Below are 26,149 nucleotides of genomic sequence, written 5' to 3' on the forward strand. Positions count from 1 at the left end.
ATATCTTTGGACTGCGGGAAGAAACTTGAGCACTCATTCCACGGGGAGGACATGCAGACCCCTTACAGACGATGTCGAAATTGATCTTCGGACTCTGATGCCCTGACCTGTAATAGCGACACACTGACCTCAGTGCTATCGTGGCGATTTTAGGAAAAACAGAACTTAATTTCCTCAACAGGTCACCTGCATTCCTTTATTTCAGTAATCAGTGATCAGAAAAGAGTCTGTGGATGCGGCTGAGTCAGTATACATGTCTCTCATTAACTGCAGTTATCACGTTAACTGACATAAACTGATGTTTATTATGGGTATTGAATGAATGTGCTCAACACTAACTGTCCTGTGGAATTTAACGGGCATTTGGACTGCTGTTGAATCAACAGTGCACGTTTTTATTGAAGGTGGCTTCTGTTTGAGTTGGCCCTCATTTCAATATTAGGCTTTGCAACTCATGCTGGCTTTTCAGATTCTGCAGCAGAAGAGGCCGACAGATCTGTTGTGAGGATTACTGATTGTGTCCTTACACTGATCCAGGAATACCCTCCTTCCCCTCCAATAATATTGCTCTTAAATTCATCCTGTATGCTCTGGCTGTGGTGTCTGAAGCAATGGAACTCTGAACGAATTGAATTGGAGCAGCCAGTAGTTCGCTGATTTTACTGTGTATTAATGAGGACATATTTAGCACAGGCCTTGGGCTTCCAATCTGGCAAAAGATCCAGATTGTCCTTCGGTTCAGGTAGAGATGTAGGACAAGGCCTGTGGAGTTGATTTGTTCATAGGTTCTTTCACAGATGACTTTTTGAAGGACATTATGCAAACTCTCCAATTTCTCTTTCAGCCTTGGAAGGAAAATGTTCTTAATGAGAACCTAAATGCAATGCTCAAGTATCGAGAGAGATGGAAATGGAATGAAAGGCATAAGGATTTTGAACTGTACAAGAAAGTACAAGCTGCTCCAGCGCCAGTCAGCATTCACTTGGCGGGTATGTGTTTGGTTATTACTGAAGACCTTGCAAGTTCAAAACAGGATATCTATCAAACAATGGAAGTTAAAGGAATGTTTCATGTTATAGTTCTTGCACAGCTGCACACCAATTCTTCTAAAACAGGTTCTGATTGAAAGTTGTACTTTTATCCTGAACTATTTATCAAGATGACCAGTTTCTACACACTGTGACCAGTGTATGCATGCACCTACTCGTTAATGAAAATGCCTTATCAGCCAATCATGCGGCAGCTATTCAATGCATAAAAGCATGCAGCCATGGTCAAGAGGTTCATTTGTTGTTCAGACCAAACTTCAGAATGGGGATGAAGTACGATCTAAGTGACATAGACCGTGAAGTAATTGTTGGTGCCAGACAGGGTGGTTTGAATATCTCGGAAACTGTTCATCTCCTGAGATTTTCAATCACAACAGTCTCTAGAGTTTACAGGAATGGTGCAATAAAAAAGAAATCAAATGAGAGGCATTTCTGTGGACAAAAAATGCCATGTTAACGAGAGAAATCAGAGAAGAATGGCCAGACTGCTTCAAGCTGACAGGAAGGCGACTAACTCAAATAGCAGGTGTTGCAATAGTGGTGTGTAGAAGAGCACTACTGAATGCACCACACATCAAAGCTTGAAGCAGATGGGCTACAGCAGCAGATACCACGAACATGCACTCAGTGGCCACTTTATTAGACACAGGAGATACTTAATAAAGTGGCCACAGAGTGTTTATCCCCTGCTAAATACTTGCAAACTCTTGAAGAGCTCATGTACCTTTTAAACTATAAGACTTGTGTATGATTTCTCTTATAAACATAATAGCAAAAATAACCTTTAATAGCTTGAAATAGTCTGAGGGTATAACTTGAATGAAACACGACCCTCTGGTGGAGTTACTGATCCATTTATTAAAATGTGTTGCTGCTGCTAAATTTGTAGATGGAGGATATTGGACAGGCATGTGAACGCAATTCACTCAGTTCATTGGGTGTAAGGCACTTTGGGAAGGTGAGAGGTCATTAGGTGTGCCGTATAAATGAAAGTTTACAGCCTTGTTTTCAGTGGGCTGCTCAGTCATAACAATGGCATTGGAGATCAGCACTTGGATAACAAAAAGAGCTGCATTTCCCATTGATTATGACAGCACGAGAACGCCCTTTATCTGCTCTACAATGAGATCATAAGCAATCTATTCATTGTATTGGATTGTGTTTAATCCAGGCTGTGTACACCCTCGTGTGCTGCTAACCATGCAGTTTCAAGAAGGTGGCTTCGATCACTGGGTACCCTCACCATCCAGGGCATGTCCTCTTCTCACTACTACCGTCAGGGAGGAGGTACAGTAACCATGTTGGTGGATGCAGAGTAAGAGATTAGATGTGAGCTCCATGGCCCCAGGTGATAGATGTCCCCGTGAAGTTGATGCTCAATCAAAGATGAGCACCTAACAGTAGTAGTGAGGTTGGGGATGGCATTAAACAGGAAATTAGAAATGCGTGCAATAAAGGAACAGTAGTTATAATGGGTGACTTCAATCTACATATAGATTGAGTAAACCAAATTGGTAAGGGTGCTGAGGAAGAGGATTTCTTGGAATGTATGCGGGATGGTTTTCTGAACCAACATGTCGAGGGTCCAACTAGAGAGCAGGCCATTCTAGATTGGGTATTGAGCAATGAGGAAGGGCTAGTTAGCAATCTTGTCGTGCGAGGCCCCTTGGGTCAGAGTGACCATAATATGGTGGAATTCTTCATTAAGATGGAGAGTGACATAGTTAATTCAGAAACAAAGGTTCTGAACTTAAAGAAGGGTAACTTTAAATCTATGAGACGTGAATTAGCTAAGATAGACTGGCAAATGATACTTAAAGGGTTGACGGTGGATATGCAATGGCAAGCATTTAAAGATCGCATGGATGAACTACAACAATTGTTCATCCCATTTTGGCAAAAGAATAAACCAGGGAAGGTAGTGCACCTGTGGCTGACAAGGGAAATTAGGGATAGTATCAAGACCAAAGAAGAAACATATAAATTAGCAAAAAAAAGTGACACACCTGAGGACTGGGAGAAATTCAGAGACTAGCAGAGGAGGACAAAGGGCTTAATTAGGAAAGGGAAAAAATATTATGAGAGAAAGCTGGCAGGGAACATAAAAACTGACTGTAAAAGCTTTTATAGATATGTGAAAAGAAAAAGATTGGTCAAGACAAATGTAGGTCCTTTACAGTCAGAAACAGGTGAATTGATCATAGGGAACAAAGACATGGAAGACTTTGGTTCTGTCTTCACTAAGGAGGACATAAATAATCTTCCGGAAATAGTAAGGGACCGAGGGTCTAGTGAGATGGAGGAACTGAGGGAAATACATGTTAGTAGGGAACTGGTGTTAGGTAAATTGAAGGGATTCAAGGCAGATAAATCCCCAGGGCCAGATGGTCTACATCCCAGAGTGCTTAAGGAAGTAGCCCAAGAAATAGTGGATGCATTAGTGATCATTTTTCAAAACTCCTTAGATTCTGGATTAGTTCCTGAGGATTGGAGGGTGGCTAATGTAACCCCACTTTTTAAAAAAAGGAGGGAGAGAGAAACCGGGGAATTATAGACCAGTTAGTCTGACATCGGTGGTGGGGAAAATGCTAGAGTCGGTTATCAAAGATGTGATAACAGCACATTTGGAAAGAGGTGAGATCATCGGACAAAGTCAGCATGGATTTGTGAAAGGAAAATCATGTCTGACAAATCTTATAGAATTTTTTGAAGATGTGACTAGTAGAGTGGATAGGGGAAAGCCAGTGGATGTGGTATATTTAGATTTTCAAAAGGCTTTTGACAAGGTCCCACACAGGAGATTAGTGTGCAAACTTAAAGCACATGGTATTGGGGGTATGGTATTGATGTGGATAGAGAATTGGTTGGCAGACAGGAAGCAAAGAGCGGGAGTAAACGGGACCTTTTCAGAATGGCAGGCAGTGACTAGTGGGGTACTGCAAGGCTCAGTGCTGGGACCCCAGTTGTTTACAATATATATTAATGATTTAGACGAGGGAATTAAATGCAGCATCTCCAAGTTTGCAGATGACACAAAGCTGGGCGGCGGTGTTAGCTGTGAGGAGGATGCTAAGAGGATGCAGGGTGACTTGGATAGGTTAGGTGAGTGGGCAAATTCATGGCAGATGCAATTTAATGTGGATAAATGTGAGGTTATCCACTTTGGTTGCAAGAACAGGAAAACAGATTATTATCTGAACAGTGGCCGATTAGGAAAAGGGGAGATGCAACGAGACCTGGGTGTCATTGTACACCAGTCATTGAAGGTGGGCATGCAGGTACAGCAGGCGGTGAAAAAGGCAAATGCTATGTTGGCATTCATAGCAAAAGGATTTGAGTACAGGAGCAGGGAGGTTCTACTGCAGTTTGTACAAGGCCTTGGTGAGACCGCACCTAGAATATTGTGTGCAGTTTTGGTCCCCTAATCTGAGGAAAGACATTCTTGCCATAGAGGGAGTACAGAGAAGGTTCACCAGATTGATTCCTGGGATGGCAGGACTTTCATATGAAGAAAGACTGGATCGACTAGGCTTATACTCACTGGAATTTAGAAGATTGAGGGGGGATCTTATTGAAACGTATAAAATGCTAAAGGGATTGGACAGGCTAGATGCAGGAAGATTGTTTCCGATGTTGGGGAAGTCCAGAACGAGAGGTCACAGTTTAAGGATAAAGGGGATGCCTTTTAGGACCAAGATGAGGAAAAACTTCTTCACACAGAGAGTGGTGCATCTGTGGAATTCTCTGCCACAGGAAACAGTTGAGGCCGGTTCATTGGCTATATTTAAGAGGAAGTTAGATATGGCCCTTGTGGCTAAAGGGATCAGGGGGTATGGAGAGAAAGTAGGTACAGGGTTCTGAGTTGGACGATCAGCCATGATCACACTGAATGGCGGTGTAAGCTCGAAGGGCCGAATGGCCTGCTCCTGCACCTATTTTCTATGTTTCTATGTTTTCGCTCAGGAGTGCTGGCTAATTTCTGTTTTTAACTGAAGTCTGGATGCTGGGAACTAAATACTGGCCGCACGACAGCACACCACGTTTGTGTGCCTCATTAGATCTGGTGAAGAAACTAATATGAAGATAACTAATTTGAACTTGCTTCAGCATAAGGGGTACAGAGAGATTGAGAACAGTGGATGGTCTGGATGGGGAATCTTGAGCTTCAGTGCCTGAAATTAAACCCTGCATTAGCAAAAAATCACCACCTTTGAATTGGAGGGATGTGCAAGGGTAAGCACAGAAGAGGAAACTTTATGAACTCATCCCTTACTTTGATCTATCTAGCCAATATTTACTTATAGATACAGTGCGAAACAACCCTTCCAGCTCTACAAGCCGTACCACGTAGCAATCCACCTATTTAACCCTACCCTAATCACAGGACAATTTACAGTGACCAATTAACCTACTAACCAGTACGCCTTTGGACTGTGGGAGGAAACACACATAATCATGGTGAGGGTGTACAAGCTCCTTATAGATAATGCCCCGAGCTGCAGTCACATTGCGCTAACCACTAGTCCACCAGGGCATCTTAAACAGTGGACCAAACTTCACTAGAATGGTTCTGTGCTTTAGGACCAGAAGTAATGGTAACAGATTGAAAAATCAATCAAAATGTAATCAAATTTACACAGAAAACTTGCAATTATCTGAAAAATGAAGGGAGGACATAGCAGATGTGACATCTAACAGACATCTTCAACATCTCTCTGGAATAGTCCACTGCCCCCTCAGGCTTCAAGGCAGCCAGTCATTATCCTGGTGCCCAAGAGGGTGATATTAACCGGCCACAATGCCTACTGTACAATGGCACATTCCTCAGTAATAAAATGCTTTGAATGACTGGTTATGGATTGCATTAAATCCCATCTTTCTGCTTACATTGGATCCCTTACTTATCGCTCAGTTCAGTCCTCTGAAGATGCCACACTCTCTGTACTCCAATCTGTCCTGTCCCATCTGGTAAATTGTGCCTCATATGCCAGGATGTAGTTCATCGACTTCAGCTCAGTGTTTAATGCGATCATCCTTTAAAGGCTGGTAGATAAATTGTCTTCCTTGGGTCTGAACACCTCTCTATAACTGGACTTCTTGACTAAAGGCCACAGCCAGTCCGTGTTGGCAGAAACTTCTCTAGCTCCATCACGCTGAGCACCGGTGCTCCCCAAGTTCAGCCCACTGCTGTTCATGCTGCTCCGCCAACACATCACTGCACTGCTAGATCCAGCTCAAACCGACTCATCAAGTTCGCTGATGACACAACAGTGGCTGGCCTCATCAGCAACGACGCTGGTAGAATGGGGCAAGCACAGCAACTTGAGTCTCAATGTGGGCAAGAACAAAGAGATGATTTTGGTCTTCAAGCAAGTTCAGGAAACTCAGGAAGTTCATGGCTTTTCTGTGAAGAGATTTAGGAGCACCAAGCTTCTGGGACTACCCAGTGGATGATCTCACCTGGTCTCTCAACCCCAGCTCTTTGTCCAAGAAAGCACAGCAGCATCTTCACTTCTTGAGGAGATTGAGGTGGGTGAGGCATTCCCCCCCCCCCCATTCTAACCAGTTTTTAAAGAAGCACCACTGAAAGGCTCCTGACCAGCTGCCAACTGTCTGGTACAGGAATTGCAAGGCATCCGATCGCAAGACCCTGCAAAGGATTATGAGGACTGATGTGTGGATCATCATGGTCTCTCTTCCACCCATCAGAGATATTCATCAGGAACACTGCGTACACAGGATCCTTAGCATTGTCAATGATCCCTCCTATCCGTCCAACAATCCCTTTGATCCCCTATCTCCAATCTTGCAGGAGGTGCCGTAGCATTAGGACAAGAACTGTTAGAATAAGAAACAGCTTCTTCCCCCAGGCCATAAGACTACTGAACTCCCTGCCACCAGCCAGGTCTCATCACACTTGAAGCGCCAGTAGCATTATACTTTTTAATTTGTGTGGTGAATGCATCTTATTATTTGTTAATTTACTTGTGGTAATATTACGTTGTGTTATGTGTGAGAGTTATCTGTACTGACTTGTCCACCTTGGTTTGGAGGAACATTATTTCATAAGGTATAGGAGCAGAAGTAGGCCATTTGGCCCATTGAGTCAGCTCCGCCATTCAATCATGGGCTCATCCTATTCTTCTAGTCATCCCCACTCCCCCGCTTTCTCCCCATACCCTTTGATGCCCTGGCTAATCAAGAACCTATTTATCTCTGCCTTAAATACACCCAATAACTTGGCATCCACAGGCAACAAAATTCCACAGATTTACCACCCTCTGACTAAAGTAATTTCTCCACATCTCTATTGTAAATGGATCTTCTCCGAACCCTCTCCAATGTCAGTGTATCATTTCTAAAATAAGAAGCCCAAAACTTGATACTCCAAGTGTGGTCTCATGAGTGCATATTAGAGCCTCAACAGCACATTCCTGCTCTTACACTGTATACAGTGGCATGCAGAAGTTTGGGCATCCTGGTCAAAATTTCTGTTACTGTGAATAGCTAAGCAGGTAAAAGATTACCTGATTTCCAAAAGGCATAAAGTTAAAGATGACACCTTTCTTTAATATTTTAAGGAAGATTACTTTTTTATTTCCATCTTTTACAGTTTCAAAATAACAAAAAAAAGGAAAAAGGTCCAAAGCAAAAGTTTGGGCACCCTGCATGGTCAGTACTTAGTAACACCCCCTTTGGCAAGTATTACAGCTTGTAGCCAGCTAAGAGTCTTTCAATTCTTGTTTGGGGGATTTTCGCCCATTCTTCCATGCAAAAGGCTTCTAGTTCTATGAGATTCTTGGCCGTATTGCATGCACTGCTCTTTTGAGGTCTATCCACAGATTTTTGATGATGTTTAGGTCGGGGGGACTGTGAGGGCCATGGCAAAACCTTCAGCTTGCGCCTCTTGAGGTAGTCCATTGTGGATTTTGAGGTGTATTTAGGATCATTATCCTGTTTTAGAAACCATCCTCTTTTCATCGTCAGCTTTTTTACAGATGGTGTGATGTTTGCTTCCAGAATTTGCTGGTATTTAATTGAATTCATTCTTCCCTCTACCAGTGAAATGTTTCCCGTGCCACTGGCTGCAACACAAGCCCAAAGCATGATAGATCCACCACCGTGCTTAACAGTTGGAGAGGTGTTCTTTTCATGAAATTCTGCACCCTTTTTTCTCCAAACATACCTTTGCTCATTGCAGCCAAAAAGTTCTATTTTAACTTCATCAGTCCACAGGACTTGTTTCCAAAATGCATCAGGCTTGTTTAGATGTTCCTTTGCAAACTTCTGATGCTGAATTTTGTGGTGAGGACACAGGAAAGGTTTTCTTCTGATGACTCTTCCGTGAAGGTCATATTTGTGCAGGTGTCGTTGTGTAGTAGAACAGTGCACCACCACTCCAGAGTCTGCTAAATCTTCCTTGAAGGTCTTTTGCAGTCAAACGGAAGTTTTGATTTGCCTTTCTAGCAATCCTAAGAGCAGTTCTCTTGGAAAGTTTTCTTGGTCTTCCAGACCTCAACTTGACTTCCACCATTCCTGTTAACTGCCGTTTCTTAATTACATTATAAACTGAGGAAATGGCTAATTGAAAACACGTTGCTATCTTCTTATAGCCTTTTCCTGCTTTGTGTGCATCATTTATTTTAATTTTCAGAGTGCTAGGCAGCTGCTTAGAGCAGCCCATGACTACTGATTGTTGGGACAAGGTTTGAGGAGTCAGGGTATTTATAAAGCTTTGAAATTTGCATCACCTTGCCTTTCCTGATGATGACTGTGAACAAGTCATAGCCCTAACAAGCTAATTAAGGTCTGAGACCTTGGTAAAAATTATCTGAGAGCTCAAATCTTTTGGGATGCCCTAACTTTTGCATGGTGCTCTTTTCCTTTTTTTTCACTCTAAAATTGTACAAAACAAAAATAATACACCAATCTTGCTTAAAATGTTTAAAAGAATGTTTCATCTTTAACTTTTTGACTTTTGGAGATCAGTTCATCTTCTACTCACTTAACTATTCACAGTAACAGAAATTTTGAGCAGGGGTGCCCAAACTTTTGCATGCCACTGTATGTCTAGAAATGAATGCTAACATTTCATTTGTCAGTTACTTGTTTACAGATGAATGACAACAAAGTGTGTTGAATTTGGATGAAAATCACGTACTTAGGGGAAAATTGTTTTATTAGTTAAAGTCTTTAAGTGTTTGTAAATATGCAAATCTAAATATTTTAGCATTTTTAATACAAATCACTTTTTAAGTCATTGTGATTTGCATTAAACAAATAAAAGTAGTAGTTATTTTTGGTTTTGGGTCAGTAAAATCCTAATTCTCCCTATGGCATGTTCCCTGCCACATAGTAACACTCTGTCTCAATCCATTATGTGGTAAAATACAGGGGATGTATATCTGCTTTATTTTCACATTTCATGGAAGTTTATTTTACATCCTTTCCATAATTTTGTTTGAATGCCAGATTGGTAGAGTGCTCAGTTGTGCTCAGAAAGGCAGCACACTCTCGTGTGGGAGGCTGAGCCAACTGGTCTTCACTATTATGTAGTACTGTAATAGTGTCTGTGAAAATTGTTGTTTTGTGACAGCAGTACAGTGCAAAGATAAAAATTACCAAAAATTCTAAAATAAGCAAGGTAGTGTTTGTGGACTGTTCAGAAATCTGATGCTGGAGGGGAAGAAGCTGTTGCTAAATTATTTTGAATCCTGTATCTCCTCCCTGATGAGAAGACAGTACGTCCAGGATTGTGAGTGTCTTGGGCAATGGATGGCGGTCTGTTGAAGATGTGTCTGATGTAGGGAGGGTTGTGCCTGTGATAGGGTTGGCTGAATCTACAACCCGCTATAGCAAGGGTTCCCAACCTTTCTTTATGCCACGGACCAATGCAATTAAGAAAAGGGTCCATGGACTCCAGGTTGGGCACTACAGCCTCTGTACCAGTCAGAATGTTCTCCACCTCACATCACTTGAAATTTGTAAGATGTGCCAAATCTTCTCAAACTCCAAACAGAGTAGCTGGCATGATTTCACCGTGACTGCATCAAATTGTTGGGCCAATGGTAGAACTTTTGAGATGTTGAAACCGAAGAATGTGACCCCTCAGGGAGGGCAGATGTGTGTTTTCCGGACATTCCTTTCCTAAAGTCCATAAACATTTCCTTGGTCTTGCTGATATTGAGTGCTATATTTTGTATAATTGTGACATTTTTGTTTTAACTATAAAATACTATATATTTTTTAATTTTAGGTGATACTTTAAGAGCTGAACAGCTTGAAAGCATTCACAAAGATTATGAGAACTGGCATAAAAAGCTTAAACCTTACAGAGACACTACAAACCCCATGTTACCATCAACCAGACTAGAAGCTAAGTTGGAGTTAGACAATTGTGTGACGGTCTGTCTCAAGCCAGCAATTTTTCAAAAGGTACTGTCCCACATATTTTACAGAACTTGTTTTCTGATGGGTCTGCACAGAAAATGCTTCCCTCCCCCATTCTTTCTCTCATCTGCTGTTTGTTCTGAAATACCAAGGCTCCCAGGGTTACAGATTTACCTTTCAGAAATCTGACTTTATGCAAGTTCTCCCATAATTTTGAATCATTTTTCAAGCTAGTAGAGATTTAAAAAATCGTGGGATTCATTAATGACTAGATACAGTTTATATTTAGGTTTAGTTAGGGGGCAATTAGTGAAACGAAAGAATTATAGCAGATGTACAAAACGTACAGCAATTTATTTAATCTTATATGGAAAGTCATGTCTAGCCAGTTTTTCAAGGAATTTACCAGGAAAGATAATGAAGGCAAGGCAGTGGATGCTATCTACATGGATTTTTATAAGGGATTTGACAAGGTCCTGCACGAGAGATTAGTCAAGAAGGTTCAGTTGGTTGGCATTCAAGACGAAGTAGTAAATTGGATTAGACATTGGATTTGTGGGTACTAGCTTCTCTGACTGGAGGCCTCTGACTAGTGGAGTGCTGCAGGGATTGGTGCTGGGTTCTTTGTTGTTTGTCATCTATATCAATGATCTGGAAAATAAGGTGGTTAGCTTGATCAGCAAATTTGCAGATGACAATTTGGGATTGGGGATGTACTGGTACAGCGAGGAAGACTTATCACGGCTTGCAGTGGGATCTGAACCAGCTGGAAAAAGGAATTTAATGCAGTCAAGTGTGAGGTGTTGCCCTCTGGTAGGACCAACCAGGTAGATCTTCCACAGTGAATGGTAGAACACTAAGGAGTGTGGTAGAACAAAGGAATCTGGGAATCCAGGTCCATAATTCATTGAAAATGGCATCACAGATTGATGGAGTCAAAGGCTTTAAACAGGTAAGAAAGCTTTAAGCACATTGGCTTTCAAAGTATTGAGTACAGGAAATGGGATGTTATGTTGAAGCTGTAAAAGACATTCGTGAGGCCTAATTTGGAGTAATGGGTGCAGTTTTGGTCACCTACCTACAGGAAGGATGTAAACAAGGTTGAAAGAGTACAGAGAAAATTTACAAGGATGTTGCCAGGACTCGAGGACCTCAGTTATAAGGGAAGCTTGCAAGCAGACTTTTTCCACTGAGTTTGGGTGGGAGTACAACTAGAGGTCATGGGTCAAGGGCAAAAGGTAAAAAGTTTAAAGGGAACATGAGAGAAAACTTCTTTACTCTGTGGGTGGTGAGAGTGTGGAATGAGCTGCCAGTAGAAGTGGTGCATGTGAGCTCAATTTCAATGTTTGAGAGATATCTGGATAGCTATGTGGGTGCAGGTCAATGGGACTAGGCCAGTTAAAATGGGTTAGCAGACAAGGCCAGTTTCTGTGCTGTACTTTCCTATGACTCTTACAGCCAGTTCTCAGTAATAAACCCTTGATTAACCTGCGATATTCTTTTAAGTGCTAAGATCACTACAAAGACATGCACAAAAAATCCTGACCTTGGTAAATTAGGGCTAGTGAATTCTGAAAAAAGTATTCTAACCATGGTCTAATATTTCACTGAACATAATGCTTGACACTGTATTTCACAAAAATCAATAATTTATTCAAAAGTGAATACATACATAGAACTTGTTTTTCCATAATTTAATACAAGTTATCTTTGAAATTAAAGAATGCAGTCATTGGTAGTCAAGTGGTTTTAGCAATAACTACCATCAAGTGAATTCCCGAAATTGACCTCTAGTAAATTTTTTACAATTCTATTTAAATTTTCTCAAACAGCTTAAGGCTGTTTCAACTGCTGTATTCATTTTGAATTTTTGTTACATCAATCCAGACTAATCAAGTTGCAGAATCTGGCTCTACTCTTGAAGTAGTTTGATACATGTGTTATTCGAGGTACCTTGTTCAGGATATGATAAACCAGAAGTCTAGATGCAAGTACGTTTAATAGTAATTCTTAAAGGGTGGCATTCTCCCAGTATCCTTGCCTGATCTTATCTGTTGTGTTCCAATCTCAAACTGTCACTTAAGATATTGTATTCTTATTTAAAAATAATTCCAAACTTTATCACTGTACCCTGAGATTTTATTTCATTCATTGGTTTTTAATTTTATAGACTGGTTTTTATTTATTTTATAGAACTTGTATATCTTAGTCTAATTGAGAAAAAGTCAGCCAGAACAAAATTTCTCAGTGCTTAGTATTTTACACCTCTTTCAATCCGGTCAGTTTCTGAAACCTGGGCCACCATACTGCTCACTTGTTTTGTTCTGATGAATAGATGTGTGACTTTCTTTCTTGGATACCGAGGATTACCTTAAGCCCAAAGTTAGTTTGGTAGGATGATTCACATTATCCTATATCCATGCTTATTTTTGATGAGTATCATATTGACTTTCCATTAGCCATTATTCTGCTTTTCCAGTGCCAAAGATACACAATTATTCACAATATAGAACTCTTAATAAGAATAATTGCTGTTTTCTGCTCTTCAGCCAATTTTATTTATTTGCAGGATTTAACCATGAATCTTGTTTTGAACTTTGGTTTAATCTTATTGCATAACTTTGCCAAGTCGCTTCTGGAGATTCCGAACTATTTCCGGAAGGCTTTTGGCCTTCCGAAATTGTAAACCATAATCTGTTGGAGACCTTATTAATCTTAAAAAGCCCATGCATAACTAGAGCTACAATGGATACGCCTTTACATCTTTCTTTCTACCAAAAGATTTGCCACACTGTTCAGTTATCAGTATTAATTTGTTCACAGTCAGAAACAGCCTTTGAGATAAATATAACTTCAATATTCTCACCCAAAAAAGTGTTGCCATTCCCATAACATTGTTTGCTTTTACATGTGCTTTGGCCACCTACTCCATTTTTTTTTTTGCCATTGAATTTCATAGTAGGGCTTTCATATTCCTCTAACTATAGCCTATCTAAAACTCCTCTGCTCTATATTCTATCCAATAATGACAACTATCTCCAACCCACAAAGAATCTCATTTTTATGACCTCTGTATGCAGAGTTCAGTGTCATGCCCAGTCAGTCCATCCATTTTACCTTCAACTTCACCACTTTCAGCTGGCATCAAATGCTTTTGATTAAGATTCCAAAATGCCTGAGACAGAAGTTAAAATATCTCCAATAAATTGGAGAAACCAAGAGAAGACATTAACAACCATTATATAAAACAGCACTGGGTATATCTTACTAAAACGTGCTACCAAGAGGGCCTCATTTTACTCAAAATTAATCTAATTTTAAAGCTAATCACACATAATTGTTGGTATTCTTGATATACAGATCTCCAGATTGATAGGTTAAGCAGATGCATCAGGTTTAAGTGATAAGCATAAATGGAAAATGCATCTAATACAACTCCTTGCTACAGCATAGAACACAAGTAAATTGCCAACCTCAGTCATGACTTTCTTAATCATTTTCTTTTATCTAGATTATTGGTACTTTAGCAGAATTGATTAGATATCAAATGAATTATTGATTCAACCATGAACCACTTAATAAATGTGAACTAATCCAATTTCTCTAATGGCTGCTTACAACTCTAGCTCAACCAGCTCCATTGCACTCTTAACTGGGAGAGGTTCTGTCCAACTATCTGCACACAGTTATCTTCTATGGAAGAATATTCATCTGTTCTGATTTAGGACCAAATGAATTCTGATGTGACACCTCTAGGCACTTAATTGAATAATCATTAAAAATTCCCTGAAGCTAACCATTTATCCTGCCATAAATGTGCAACAAACTAATGGTGACAATATTCTTTCACAAATGTTCTGTAGTTTTAAGAATTGGTTCAGTGTGCTATATTAAACTTCATGATGTGATTGTACAAATGGCTACCTTTCCAATCCCAGGACTTTAATCATTCTAAAACCTATAATGGAAACAATATCATAGGTTAGTTTTGATCTCAAATTTAAACTATTTTTGTGCATTTTTTTCTCAGCATGTACTGAAGTAGTCACATCATCAATGCCTGAAAGCCAAATAAGGATATGCTAAAGACTCATCATTCTCAAGAGAACAATATAATCATTCTAAGATAATGTATGCCCAGTTAACTGATTCATCGCTTGACAATATTTGTAATTTTTGTTCAAACTAATGTAGACCATATTTAAGTGGCTTGGTTATTTCGATCATAAATAAATTGCTTTAATCTGTTACTCAACAAAACTTTTAAATTATATTGTACAATTAATCAAAACATACTTTTTATCACAGATGCTTACATATGTTTTATTGTCAGGTAGTTACATCTGGGTTTATTTGCAACTTGACCATAACCACGATGAAATATTTCTTAGAAAGTTCGATCAAGTGGGTGTGAGCAAGTATATGCTCTCTTATGCAGCACTTGCTGTGCTATTTTCTTAATGCTGTCATCAAGATTTTCAGGAGAATCTAATAAATAAGAAAAAAGCATTAGGGAGCAATATCGTTGATCAGCACCTGATAAAGTCAAGAAAAGTGATATAGATAAAACTGGCAATATTGGCATTAAACTAGAAAGAGTGCAGAAAAGATCTGAGGATGCTGTCTGAGCTTAGGGGCCCGAGTTACAAAGAGAGGCTGCATAGACTACAACTTTGTTCCCCTGGAAGTAGAAGATCGATGGTGACCTGATAGAGATTTATCATTCATATCTGAGAACTGATTTGCTGTGCTCTTCTCTCAAAATGTGGCCATTTTAAAATCTCAGTGAACAGAACATTACGACCTAGTCTTTTGGCAAAGGACTTTGATTTAAACTTAACATATTTAATTTCCCTTCTACTCTCCCGTCTTGCTGACAGTATCACAATCAAGTTTTTCATTTACTATCGAGTAACTTGGTAGACCAGCATTTACAGATCAAGTAATGGCACTGTGCTGCAATAGCATCCAGTACAAGATAAATATTAATATTTACTTCTGGATTCTGAGGAAGAGCCAAGGATAGATTCAAAAATGCACAAGTATCCCCATTACAGTGTAACGATTAACGTTTGCAATTTTGCATTAAAAGATTATCCCTGTGCACAGAAGAGATTTTTTAAAATACCAATCTTATTCATCTGTTACACAAGTCAAAGGATAATCTACAAAAAGGTTTCACTAATCCATAAAAATAACAAATTCTCAAAGCCCAACTCTACATATTAAACTCACTCATTATAAAGCTATAAACGTGTAACTTTGATCATGTTATACTTAAAATATTTATAACATTTAGAATCAAGTACACTAATGATCAATCTGACAAGGATCAGGCATTGCAAGATAAGTAAAGATAGATGTGGCTATCTTGCAAGAATCATCTCACCATAGCAACAGTTGGTTCTTCCCCATCACAATTACCACATCCAGAAATCTATTCCATATGTAGAACCTCCACAGATCAACCAAATTAGCTCTGTTTGTCCTCCATCCAAAGTTTATCTTAGCATATGAATTTAGATTAACAACTTTTTAAGGCTATATAGCTCAGCTTGCTCGTTAGCTTTCTGACACTACAGTGGGTGCTCATAGCTTTTCAATACATTATCACTCTGGTCTGCAAATATCCCTGACAAAAAGAGTGCATAGCTCTAAAACTGTTTCAAAAGTACATGTATAAACATTTAAAGTGTTCAGGGAATGCTAAATTTCTCAGAAATAAAAAAGTCATGCCAATTTAACCCAGTACTTTTAACTTATTTGCAGAAAACAAGAAAGGCAGGTAACTCCTCTGGGGAGCTGGCATGGGCTTCATGAGTTGAACATAAGAAATAGGAGCAGGAGTTGGCCATCCGGCCCATTGAGCCTGCCCTGCCATTGGTTGATCTGTGCATAAACTCAGCTCCATCTACCTGCCTTTTCCCCATAACCCTTAATTCCCCTACTATGTAAAACCTATCGAACTGTATCTGAATATATTTAGTGAAGAAGCCTCAACTGCTTCCCTGGGCAGAGAATTCCACAGATTCACCACTCTCTGGAAAAAACAGTTTCTCCTCATCTCCATCCTAAATCTTCTCCCCTGAATCTTGATGCAATGTCCCATAGTTCTACTCTAACCTACCAATGGAAACAACTTTCCTATTTCTATCTTATCTATCCCTTTCAAAATTTTGTATGTTTCTGTAAGATCCCCTCTCATTCTTTCTTCTGAATTCCAGAGAGTATAGTCCCAGGCGACTCAATCTCTCCTCATAGGTTAACCCCTTCATCCCTGGAATCAACCCGGTGAACCTCCTCTGCACTGCCTCCAAAGCCAGTATATCCTTCCTCAAGTATGGAGACTCCACCAGTGCCCTGTATAGTGCAGCAAGAACTCCCTGCTCTTGAATTCAATCCCTCTAGCAATGAAGGCCAACATTCCATTTGTCTTAATAACCTGTTGCACCTGCAAGCAAACTTCTTGCGATTCATGCACAAGCACTCCCAAGTCCCTCTGCACAACAGCATGCTGCAATCTTTCACCATTTAAATAATAATCTGCTTTTCTATTATTCCTTCCAAAGTGGATGATCTCGCATTTACCAACGCTGTATTCCATTTGCCAGACCTTGGCCCACTCACTTAACCTATCTATATCCTTCTGCAAACTCGCCACATCCTCTGTACAATTTGCTTTTCCACTCATTTTAGTGTCATCAGCAAATTTTGCTAAGCTACACTCAGTCCCCTCTTCCAAATCATCATGTAAATGGTAAACAGCTGCGGGCCCAGCACCAACCCCTGCTGCACCCCACTCATCACCGACTGCCAACCGGAGAAACACCCATTTATACCAATTCTCTGAAACAATGTAGTCCAGTAGAATTACACTAAATATTTCACAGTGCAATTAAAAATGATTTCAAACCATTAGTATAGTGCAGTCTTTTTTTTTGTTAAAAGGTCAAAATTATGCAAGATAATTGGCCTGCAAAATTAATTGTTTTTTTCTCTAGAGATGCTAACCGACCTGCTTGCATTTTCAGTATTCTCTACTTCCACTATCCATCCTTTTGGACATTAAGTTTTCTGTTGATAACTGCCCTTTCCAATGCACATTGCTACAGACAACAGCACCTTCAGTTTTTAATGAAAATGTCAACCCTTTTATGCACTTCTTAACACCATTTACTTTTCATGAATTCTTGTTAAGTACGTACTTTTCTGTAGTTTCGCCATTTGATAGTTATTCTGGAAATGGGCCTCCGAGCAAAAGGTGTTGGCAAGTAAAATCTGATGACAGAAACAGAACATGTGGGAAACACTTCAGAAGATCATGTCAAACCAAAGAGGAAACAGATGTTAGCTATCTGTCTCCTCTTTTATCCTGCAAAATCCCTTAATTCATTTTTCTATAAAAAACAGAAATACTAAAATTAACCCCAATATGCATTTTAAATAAAAGAATATTAATAGTTCAGAGACCATGCATTATCCTTGTGATCTTTAAGTGTTACTTAAAAGGTTTGAATCACTTTTGAAGAAAGCTAAACACTTGCTATACATTGTGTTAAATTTAGACCAGTCCTGTGAAAATCTGATGCAGTTATCTTTAAATTCCCTCTCGCTAACAATACCTACATTGAGGGAAAACATTTCTAACTTATTCAACCCCTTCAAAATTTTATGTTCCTCAATCAGATTCCTTCAGCCTTCTCTGTTCCAAAGGAAACCAACCACCAGCCTTTCCAATTTCTTCTCATAGCCTCTTGTATTCCCTCTGGAGAATCCGAGGGATCTTGGGGTCCGAGTCCATAGGACGCTCAAAGCTGTTATGCAGGTTGACTCTGTGGTTAAGAAGGCATACGGTGCATTGGCCTTCATTAATTGTGGGATTAAGTTTAAGAGCCGAAAGGTAATGTTGTAGCTATATAGGACCCTGGTCAGACCCCACTTGGAGTACTGTGCTCAATTCTGGTCGCCTCACTACAGGAAGGATGTGGAAGCCATAGAGAGGGTGCAGAGGAGATTTACAAGGATGTTGCCTGGATTGGGGAGCATGTCTTATGAGAATAGGTTGAGTGAATTCGGCCTTTTCTCCTTGGAGCGATGGAGGATGAGAGGTGACCTGATAGAGGTGTACAGGATAATGAGAGGCATTGATCGTGTGGATAGTCAGAGGCTTTTCCCCGGGGCTGAAATGGCTAGCAAGAGAGGGCATAGTTTTAAGGTGCTTGGAAGTAGGTACAGAGGAGATGTCAGGGGTAAGTTTTTTTTTTAAACGCGGAGTGGTGAGTGTGTGGAATGGGCTGCCGGTGGCAGTGGTGGAGGTGGAAACAATAGGGTCTTTTAAAAGACTCCTGGATGGTTACATGGAGCTTAGAAAAATAGAGGGCGATGGGTAGTTCTAAGGTACGGACATGTTTGGCACAGCTTTGTGGGCCGAAGGGCCTGTATTGTGTTGTATGCTTTCTCTGTTTCTATGTTTCAATGCAATTGCATCCTTCCTTATAAGACAGGCAAAAAGCTCTCCAGCTGTGACTGAGCCAATGAAGGCAAGTATCCTGTTTACCCCCAGTGCTGGTGCCTTAAGGATTCCTTGGACATTTACACCAAGGACACTGTGCCAAGTCTACACACATGAAGGGAAAGGAATGACTACAGGGCACTAGGGTATTTATAAAGTAATTTAAATTATTCTGAATTAGTCAGCTGCTTTAAACATTATAGAAATTTGTTTTAAAATTATTTATCTTTATATTTTGTTTTTTTTTTACTTATATCATTAACTTTCAATAGTTCAGTTTCTTCCACGTATTCTGTTTTCCTCCCACAGTCCAAAGACATATCAGTCAATAGGTTAACTGGTCATTATAAATTGTTCCCTGATTAGTATCAGATTGAAGCAGAGGATTGCTGGGCGGCAAGGCTCAAAAGGCTGGAAGGGCCTGTTCTGCACTGTATATTTCTGAATGTCAGAGGTACTCACAAACATTTAAAATCCTACACAGGTTTAAATACTAGCTCTTGGGATACGACTAAACAGGCTGTCAAAAGTTTGTTTCATTCGTTTTGTCACTGGGTTCGTACTGGGCCATTTACATGATGGCACCACATCAGGCAAGATTCTGCCTGGGGCAGTGCTAATTTCAATCAGGTTTGCAAATTGACTTAAGTAGATCAGGAAAAGGAGTGTCTGAAATGATGAGTCACTGGTGTGTGAGCTGCTGACAGCAGGTTCTAGGCCTTAATGTATGAATTATAATACAGCTGTCATTTCAAGATACAGCTATCTGCTTTACAAGTAATATTTGTACCTCTAACGCATGAAAAAAAATACACTGTACTTGTTTGACACAAGGCCAAGGAATATTCTGAAGCACTATCATTTTACATGATGATACTGTACTTCAAACTTTGATTTAAAAAAAAATCTAAAATTTAGATTTAAAAAAAGCTTAACAATAGACAATAGGTGCAGAAGTAGACCATTTGGCCCTTCGAGCCTGCACCGCCATTTTGAGATCATGGCTGATCATCTACTATCAATACCCGGTTCCTGCCTTGTCCCTATATCCCTTGATTCCTCTATCCATAGGATACCTATCTAGCTCCTTCTTGAAAGCATCCAGAGAATTGGCCTCCACTACCTTCCGAGGCAGTGCATTCCAGACCCCCACAACTCTCTGGGAGAAAAAGTTTTTCCTTAACTCTGTCCTAAATGACCTACCCCTTATTCTCAAACCATGCCCTCTGGTACTGGACTCTCCCAGCATCTGGAACATATTTCCTGCCTCTATCTTGTCCAATCCCTTAATAATCTTATATGTTTCAATCAGATCCCCTCTCAATCTCCTTAATTCCAGCGTGTACAAGCCCAGTCTCTCTAACCTCTCTGCGTAAGACAGTCCAGACATCCCAGGAATTAACCTCATGAATCTACGCTGCACTTCCTCTACAGCCAGGATGTCCTTCCTTAACCCTGGAGACCAAAACTGTACACAATACTCCAGGTGTGGTCTCACCAGGGCTCTGTACAAATGCAAGAGGATTTCCTTGCTCTTGTACTCAATTCCCTTTGTAATAAAGGCCAACATTCCATTAGCCTTCTTCACTGCCTGCTGCACTTGCTCATTCACCTTCAGTGACTGATGAACAAGGACTCCTAGATCTCTTTGTATTTCTCCCTTACCTAACTCTACACCGTTCAGATAATAATCTGCCTTCCTGTTCTTACTCCCAAAGTGGATAACCTCACACTTATTCACATTAAACACCATCTGCCAAGTATCTGCCCACTCACCCAGCCTATCCAAGTCACCCTGAATTCTCCTAACATCCTCATCACATGTCACACTGCCACCCAGCTTAGTATCATCAGCAAATTTGCTGATGTTATTTTCTATGCCTTCATCCAAATCGTTAACGTAAATGGTAAACAGCTGTGATCCCAATACCGAGCCCTGTGGCACCCCACTAGTCACCACCTGCCATTCCGAGAAACACCCATTCACCGCTACCCTTTGCTTTCTATCTGCCAACCAGTTTTCTATCCATGTCAATGCCTTCCCCCCGATGCCCTGAACTTTGATTTTACCCACCAATCTTCTATGTGGGACCTTATCAAATGCCTTCTGAAAATCGAGGTACACTACATCCACTGGATCTCCCCCGTCTAACTTCCTGGTTACATCCTCGAAAAACTCCAACAGATTAGTCAAGCATGATTTACCCTTGGTCAATCCATGCTGGCTCGGCCCAATCCTATCACTGCTATCTAGATACACCACTATTTCATCCTTAATAATGGACTCTAGAATCTTTCCCACCACCGATGTCAGGCTGACAGGTCGATAGTTCTCTGTTTTCTCCCTCCCTCCCTCCTTTCTTAAAAAGTGGGATAACATTAACCATTCTCCAATCCTCAGGAACTGATCCTGAATCTAAGGAACATTGGAAAATGATTACCAATGCATCCGCAATTTCCAGGGCCACCTCCTTTAGTACCCTAGGGTGCAGACCATCTGGACCTGGGGATTTGTCAGCCTTCAGTCCCATCAGTCTTCTCATCACCGTTTCCTTCCAAATGTCAATCTGTTTCATTTCCTCTGTTACCCTATGTCCTTGGCCCATCCATACATCTGGGAGATTGCTTGTGTCTTCCTTAGTGAAAACAGATCTAAAGTACTCATTAAATTCTTCTGCCATTTCTCTGTTTCCCATAACAATTTCACCCAATTCATTCTTCAAGGGCCCAACATTGTTCTTAACTATCTTCTTTCTCTTCACATACCTAAAAAAGCTGTTGCTATCTTCCTTTATATTCCTGGCTAGCTTGCGTTCGTACCTCATTTTTTCTCCCCGTATTGTCTTTTTAGTTAAGTTCTGTTGTTCCTTAAAAACTTCCCAATCATCTGTCCTCCCACTCACCTTAGCTCTGTCATATTTCCTTTTTTTTTTAATGCTATGCAGTCTCTGACTTCCTTTGTCAACCACTGAGGCCCCTTTCCCCCCTTTGAATCCTTCCTTCTCTGGGGGATGAACTGATTTTGCACCTTGTGCATTATTCCCAAGAATACCTGCCATTGCTGTTCCACTGTCTTTTCTGCTAGGCTATCTGTCCAGTCAACTTTGGCCAGCTCCACCCTCATGGCTCCATAGTTTCCCCTGTTCATCTGCAACACTGACACCTCCAAGCTGCCCTTATCCTTCTCAAATTGCAGATAAAAGCTTATCATATTGTGATCACTACCTCCTAATGGCTCCTTTACTGCGAGATCGCTTATCAAATCCTGTTCATTACATAACACTAAATCCAGAATAGTTTTGTCCCTGGTCGGCTCTCATACAAGTTGTTCCAAGAATGCATCCCGTAGGCACTCTACAAACTCCCTATCCTGTGGTCCAGCACCAACCTGATTCTCCCAGTTCAGGTTCTTTAATTTTTATTTCTTTAACATTTTCTTTAATTCCACAGAAATCACACTAGAAACTTAATTATTAGGCAATTCCATATGAATGAAATGTGGCAGCTCAACTGAGACTGGTGGTGTACGTTTAAATTTATACTTCTGCATGTGCAAAAAAAATCTATATTCTGTGAGCTGAATTCATCAAAGCAAACGACTGAACAGTTACCAGCCTAGAACTACCGTGTGCTTGCTCCATCTCTGGCTAATTAGTCATGACAACCACAAGCTAAGTCAGCTCGATCAATCAGTGGCACAGTTTTGAGTGGGAATCAATTGAAAGGTGGTAGTTGTGAAGATCAACAGGTAATAAGCATCTGTTCCATAAAAGAAAAAAAATTGAAATACTGCTGTCCATTGGAATAAATGTAGATAAAGCAAAAGTAATAGCTTACAAAAATGTGGAATATTTTGGATCATATTTCAAGTAGCATCAAGGCAAAAAAATCAGAGAGGATGATAGAGCAGAAATACTCTTGTGAAACCAAGATGATATTTTTGGAACTGCTGGACTAACTCAAGCAGAAAGATGCAACACTGTTGAGAACAGGGCTTGTGCATTATAAGGCACATCAGGAAATTGTTAGCATCGTTTGATTTCGATCTCAAGTAATCCCAATTGGAGAGATGTTAACCAGAGAAAAGAAAAACATGGACTCATTAACTTGGCTGCTTTCTACATTCTGCAGGCACATGGCAAGATATATTTGACAGAACAGCAGGCAAATTAGAAAGCAGATAATGAGATAACACCCAACATTTTCTGCACCAACGTAAATATAGAAATATTCTAATCTCCTTCCCAATTGACAGTTTATTTTTTAACTGTAGATTTAATTGGAGTAATAATCATTAAGTCATAGATACCTACCTCATGATCATGATTACGGAGGCCAATGCTGATTGAGCGACTAGCTCTTGAGATAACTGCTGTCATGGCATAAAGATTAATAAGAACATCGGCTACTTTCTTTACCACCAGTTGCTCTTCCACTATAGTCTTTGGAGGGAGGTGCACGCGATCCATTGAAAAACATGAACAAAAAAATAAATTTAATATTGTTATATTAAGATAATTTCATCCTACTTGACCTACTTATATTTAATAACTATTCTCCCTAATTTAGTTAATTCACTCCACAAGTATGCATTCAAATTATTATTTTAAAAATCTCTGCCTCTTTGATATATCTACATTTAAACTAACCCAGTACTCTGAATTAATGGTGATTATAAATTTGTTTTCATGCTGGTAAATGTCCTCTTGATCTTTTCCGGTGAAATTCATGCACTTTAACATTTTGGTATGAAATTAATGAACTGCTAATATAAGTAAGTTGGTACAATTCTAAAAAGAACACAGAAACAGGCGGCTCAGGGTGTATATTTACATAAATTATTATAATTGGTCAACAAAAAGCACATGGGTCCCTGGAGCTTGTAAGGAGAGGCCAAAAGTGAAAGACATTTGTCAGACTGATCTCACAGTGACTTCTTGGATGGAAGTCAAAAACAAATCATTTAAATATTTTTCTATTGTGGAGAGTCATGAAATCACACCACGTAATTACAAAATGCGGTGATCTAAAGTCAAGGACAGAGGTACGGTGGGTTGGTCAGGTTCACAAGGCCATCATATGCATATGCCTTAAAACCTTCGGAATATAAACTTACAGAAATGACGTTTAAAACATGAAAATTAGATGGAATGGTAAATCCGTTTAATATCTCAATAAAAATCACTTTTCTCTGGAGTGACTGTCTTGAGGCTCAACACTATAGCTAAGATGCTGAAGAAATAAAGGTTCAGTTGAGATTATTATTACTACTACTAAATTTGTAGTTAGGAGTCAACTACAATGGTATGATTTGGAACTGCAAGGAATTTTGTTCCTCAGTTCAATGAACCCCTTCAGTGTTTTTAATTAATCTTGTAGTTTTATGGTTGGTTTTGCTACTACTATTTTTTAATTCCAGATTTATTCAAATTTCAGGATATGAACTTACTGATCAATGCTCTAAATCTCTGCATGGTCATACAATAATATAATCTATATATATTATCTCCTATGATATTGCCTTGTGAAAGAGTACATTAATAAGCATACACAGTTCTCATTAGAAAAGGAATTACATGTCTTCCCCAGCATAGGAACGTCTATCTTAAGTACAGCTAGCACCTACAAATGAGTGCTTGGGGGACCTGTGGAATGGATTTTCCAGCTGCTGTGGGCTGCAGGCATCTTCCGCTGCCTGAGAACTTGGCTCTTTCAGATTACCCTGTATAGGTTGGTCCCAGGTTATGACAGGACAGAACTCGTCCATAATCTGGGGCTACCATGTACTAGGTAATTTGAAAGAGGTAATTAAAATTATCAAGTTCAAGCAAGCATGGACCAAATGACATATGGGCGACACCAGATGTAAAATTAACAATAAAAGTTTTAGAAAGCGAAAGATACATCAAGAAGAATGTTGCTAGTGGCTGAATTAGGCACCATTCTCAACAATGCTGGATAATTCTGAGGCTGGAACAATGGTGATAAATTGTTTTGGCATTAGTATAGTCTTGTCAGATCATATCTTCTGCTGTGCAGATGGCAAATATCAAATCTGTAAAATTTTACATCTTTCTACAGAATGGTAATAAAGGCTCCAATTCAGAGTAGGACTCTAAGTATTAATTTTTCTCAAAAGGAATCAATGTCAAGTTTTTTTTAGCACACATTATAATATTTAAATGAAAGCAAGAGTTAAAATGGCCCAGACTATTTCCTCTAGTGATAGTGACAAAAGGGTAAAAATTGGCTGTAGCATCAGAAATAATTGTTCTTTAAAATAATGCAATAATTTTTTTCTGAGAGAGAAAACGCACCTCAGTTTAACACCTTATCTGAAGTAGAACACCTCCAGCATTACAGATATCTATTCAGCCTAAGTTTTGTGCTCAATTGTCTCACACTCCAACCACCTTGAACTGATTCCTCAGGGGGAAGATAAACAGCTTCTCTAGGCTTGCTGCATTGCTGGAGGGGCTCCACTCTGCATCCAATGTTAAACAAAATCAGAAAATGCCAGGGACACTCAGCAGGCCTGGCAGTATTTGTGGAACGAGAAGCACACTACCACCTCCTTTCAAGGAAGCTCATTGCTTCTTCAACCCCACATGTTTATTCTATTTTTTTGCTTTCCACAGATGCTGCCTGACTTGCTGAGTGTTTTGGGCACCTGGTTTTTATTCCACATGTAACACCCTTCTAATGACTTTATTTTGCTTCTTTACACTTCCATTGAATAAAAAAAATCCTTATAGAGTGCCATTAAAAAGTTTGAAGAGCTCTCAAAGCACTTTCCAGCCAGAGTGGTTTTAAAGTGTGGACTCTATCACGGTGCAGGAAACACCTCGTTAATTTACGCACAACAAACTTGTACAAAGAGCAATGGGATGATTACCAGATCAATGTTTTAGGGATGTTGATTGAAGGGTAGTAATTGGCTGTGACAAGAAAATAACTGCTTTTCTTTGAAGCAATGCTAAAATATCTCACATCTGACTGAGAGAACAAATGGGCCTCAGCTCAACATCTCGTCCAAAGGGTAGCCCCTCCAAAAGTGCAGCAATTCACTGGTTCTACACTGCACTATCAGCCTGAATTTTGTGCTCAAATTCCTGAAGGAGGACCATTCACTATTTCTCTACTATCTATGGTGCACAAATGCTGTCAGTTTTACTTTGGACTTTAAGGCTCAATAAGA

The 26,149-nt window shown here is 39.8% G+C and overlaps 2 protein-coding genes across 3 annotated transcripts in view; one reads left to right on the forward strand and one right to left on the reverse strand.

Annotated features, from left to right (window-relative positions):
* The window catches only part of cfap92 (cilia and flagella associated protein 92 (putative)), a 126,594-nt gene extending 112,006 nt beyond the window's left edge, over positions 1 to 14,588 (forward strand). The window contains exons 15-17 of the mRNA XM_073072156.1: positions 845 to 989; positions 10,306 to 10,484; positions 14,470 to 14,588. Of these exons, the coding sequence (XP_072928257.1) occupies positions 845 to 989; positions 10,306 to 10,484; positions 14,470 to 14,484 (339 nt within the window). The 3' untranslated portion in view covers positions 14,485 to 14,588. The remainder of the gene's footprint in view (positions 1 to 844; positions 990 to 10,305; positions 10,485 to 14,469) is intronic.
* acad9 (acyl-CoA dehydrogenase family, member 9) overlaps positions 12,071 to 26,149 on the reverse strand; it is a 68,333-nt gene continuing 54,254 nt past the window's right edge. The window contains exons 16-18 of one of the 2 annotated variants that reach the window (XM_073072157.1): positions 23,265 to 23,393; positions 17,645 to 17,717; positions 12,071 to 14,927 (exon numbers count right to left, since the gene is read on the reverse strand). In XM_073072157.1, coding sequence (XP_072928258.1) covers positions 14,827 to 14,927; positions 17,645 to 17,717; positions 23,265 to 23,393 — 303 coding nt within the window. In that variant the 3' untranslated portion in view covers positions 12,071 to 14,826. The remainder of the gene's footprint in view (positions 14,928 to 17,644; positions 17,718 to 23,264; positions 23,394 to 26,149) is intronic. The other variant, XM_073072158.1, reaches the window with a different exon arrangement.

The sequence above is a fragment of the Hemitrygon akajei genome, chromosome 19 (assembly GCF_048418815.1).
Source record: "Hemitrygon akajei chromosome 19, sHemAka1.3, whole genome shotgun sequence".
NCBI lineage: Eukaryota > Metazoa > Chordata > Chondrichthyes > Myliobatiformes > Dasyatidae > Hemitrygon > Hemitrygon akajei.